Source organism: Anopheles aquasalis, chromosome Y, assembly GCF_943734665.1.
Source record: "Anopheles aquasalis chromosome Y, idAnoAquaMG_Q_19, whole genome shotgun sequence".
In the NCBI taxonomy this organism is placed as follows: Eukaryota; Metazoa; Arthropoda; class Insecta; order Diptera; family Culicidae; genus Anopheles; species Anopheles aquasalis.
The window spans coordinates 6,334,905-6,336,325 of record NC_064879.1 but is presented as its reverse complement, the minus strand read 5'-3'; the positions used below and the strand labels follow the sequence as shown (position 1 = coordinate 6,336,325).

The 1,421-nt window shown below is 38.7% G+C and overlaps 1 protein-coding gene across 1 annotated transcript in view; it reads right to left on the bottom strand.

Moving 5' to 3' along the window:
* The window catches only part of LOC126579810 (dynein axonemal heavy chain 5-like), a 40,651-nt gene extending 40,480 nt beyond the window's left edge, over positions 1-171 (bottom strand). The window contains exon 1 of the mRNA XM_050243439.1: positions 1-171. This exon is cut by the window's left edge and continues 150 nt beyond it. Within this exon, the coding sequence (XP_050099396.1) occupies positions 1-72 (72 nt within the window). The 5' untranslated portion in view covers positions 73-171.
* Positions 172-1,421: the final 1,250 nt, after the last annotated feature.

Below are 1,421 nucleotides of genomic sequence, written 5' to 3'. Positions count from 1 at the left end.
ATCAGGATCTCCATCGAGTTGATCGCCGTCAATATCCATATCCTGCTCGTCGCCATCATCTGCCTCATCCATGATCACTAATCGATGCACCTACCACCGAATACACCAACAAGCGAAAATTGCACAAGAGTTGTTTTCATAAAATTACTCTACTAATGTGAATCACTCAGTGACACTCGTGAAAATTACGTCCGTCCGGTCTAGAGAACGGTTCACCAGAAAGTGAAAAATCGAATCTTACTAAACAAACGTTCTACTCCTTTGAACTGTTCGTTGCTAGGCTCGGCTTAGCCGTGCAATTGTGTAAAGTCTGCCAGAGGACTAGTCAGGATACATTCACTCTGCTGTAGTTCTTGGTCCATGACGTAACGGAACTAGAAATTAGCAGAACCACTCACAGTAGTATATGCTCAGCGATGTGTCCTTGAAGAGGTGAATGGGTTGTTTAGAGAAGATAAACAATGTCCTTGCGTTGCTACGAAACGTGCATCCTGAAAAGTTAAACGTAATTGAATGAGAAAACCTCGTTTGCCGCTTCCATTTTCAGGCACAGCATAATATCCAGAGTTTTTATCTGTTTCATTTTTGTATATACAGTTGTGTTCAAAATAATAGCAGTGCCGAACCACCCAGTAAAGAAATGATCATTATTCAAGTATGCGTTGTCTATTTTATCAATCGATCATGTGGGTGTGTAGTGGTCAGATCACTGATAAGACAAACATACTACTTGCACCAACAATATCATAATTTGCTGATATTTTTGCGAAAAACTTCTACAACGTCTGTTATTCACTGTTCAAAGTAATAGCAGTGGTGAGCGGTTCTAAGCTGTTTTCATTGTTATTTTGTGTTTTAAAAAAAATCTTTGCAAGTTTTGCTTTTCCATCAATCGGTTAATATGTAAAAAAACAAAAAATTAACGAAAGGCAATACTATTTTTATTTTTACAACAGTAAAATGGGACCCTCGAACCATTGTTCTGTTGAGAATCGGAATTTTATTTAAAAAATATGGAAAAGTAAGAAAAGTCGTACCAGCAGGTTTACGAATTACTGGGGTGCTCTTCCAAAACGATCAGCAATGATTTGAAATGGAAAGCGAAGGCAAAAACTAGTGCCGGGAGCGATGCAAGTTTCAGAAGACTGGCCGAAAAATAGTGAACATATCGAGGAGAGATCCAACAATCACTTCCAACAGGATTAGGAATGCATTGGAGTTGTCTGCGAGCACTGCTCCAAGGAAAAATGACGCAATGTTTTGTGATCTGATGAATTAAAACTACTGTTGTTTGGATCAAAATACCGTGGTTAGAACGTAAGACGTCCATTTGCCACAGAATTTCGAACACGGAATACGGTAAGGACATTAAAACATGAGGAGGCTAATATAATAGTATGGGGATGTTTTTCCTCCTATAT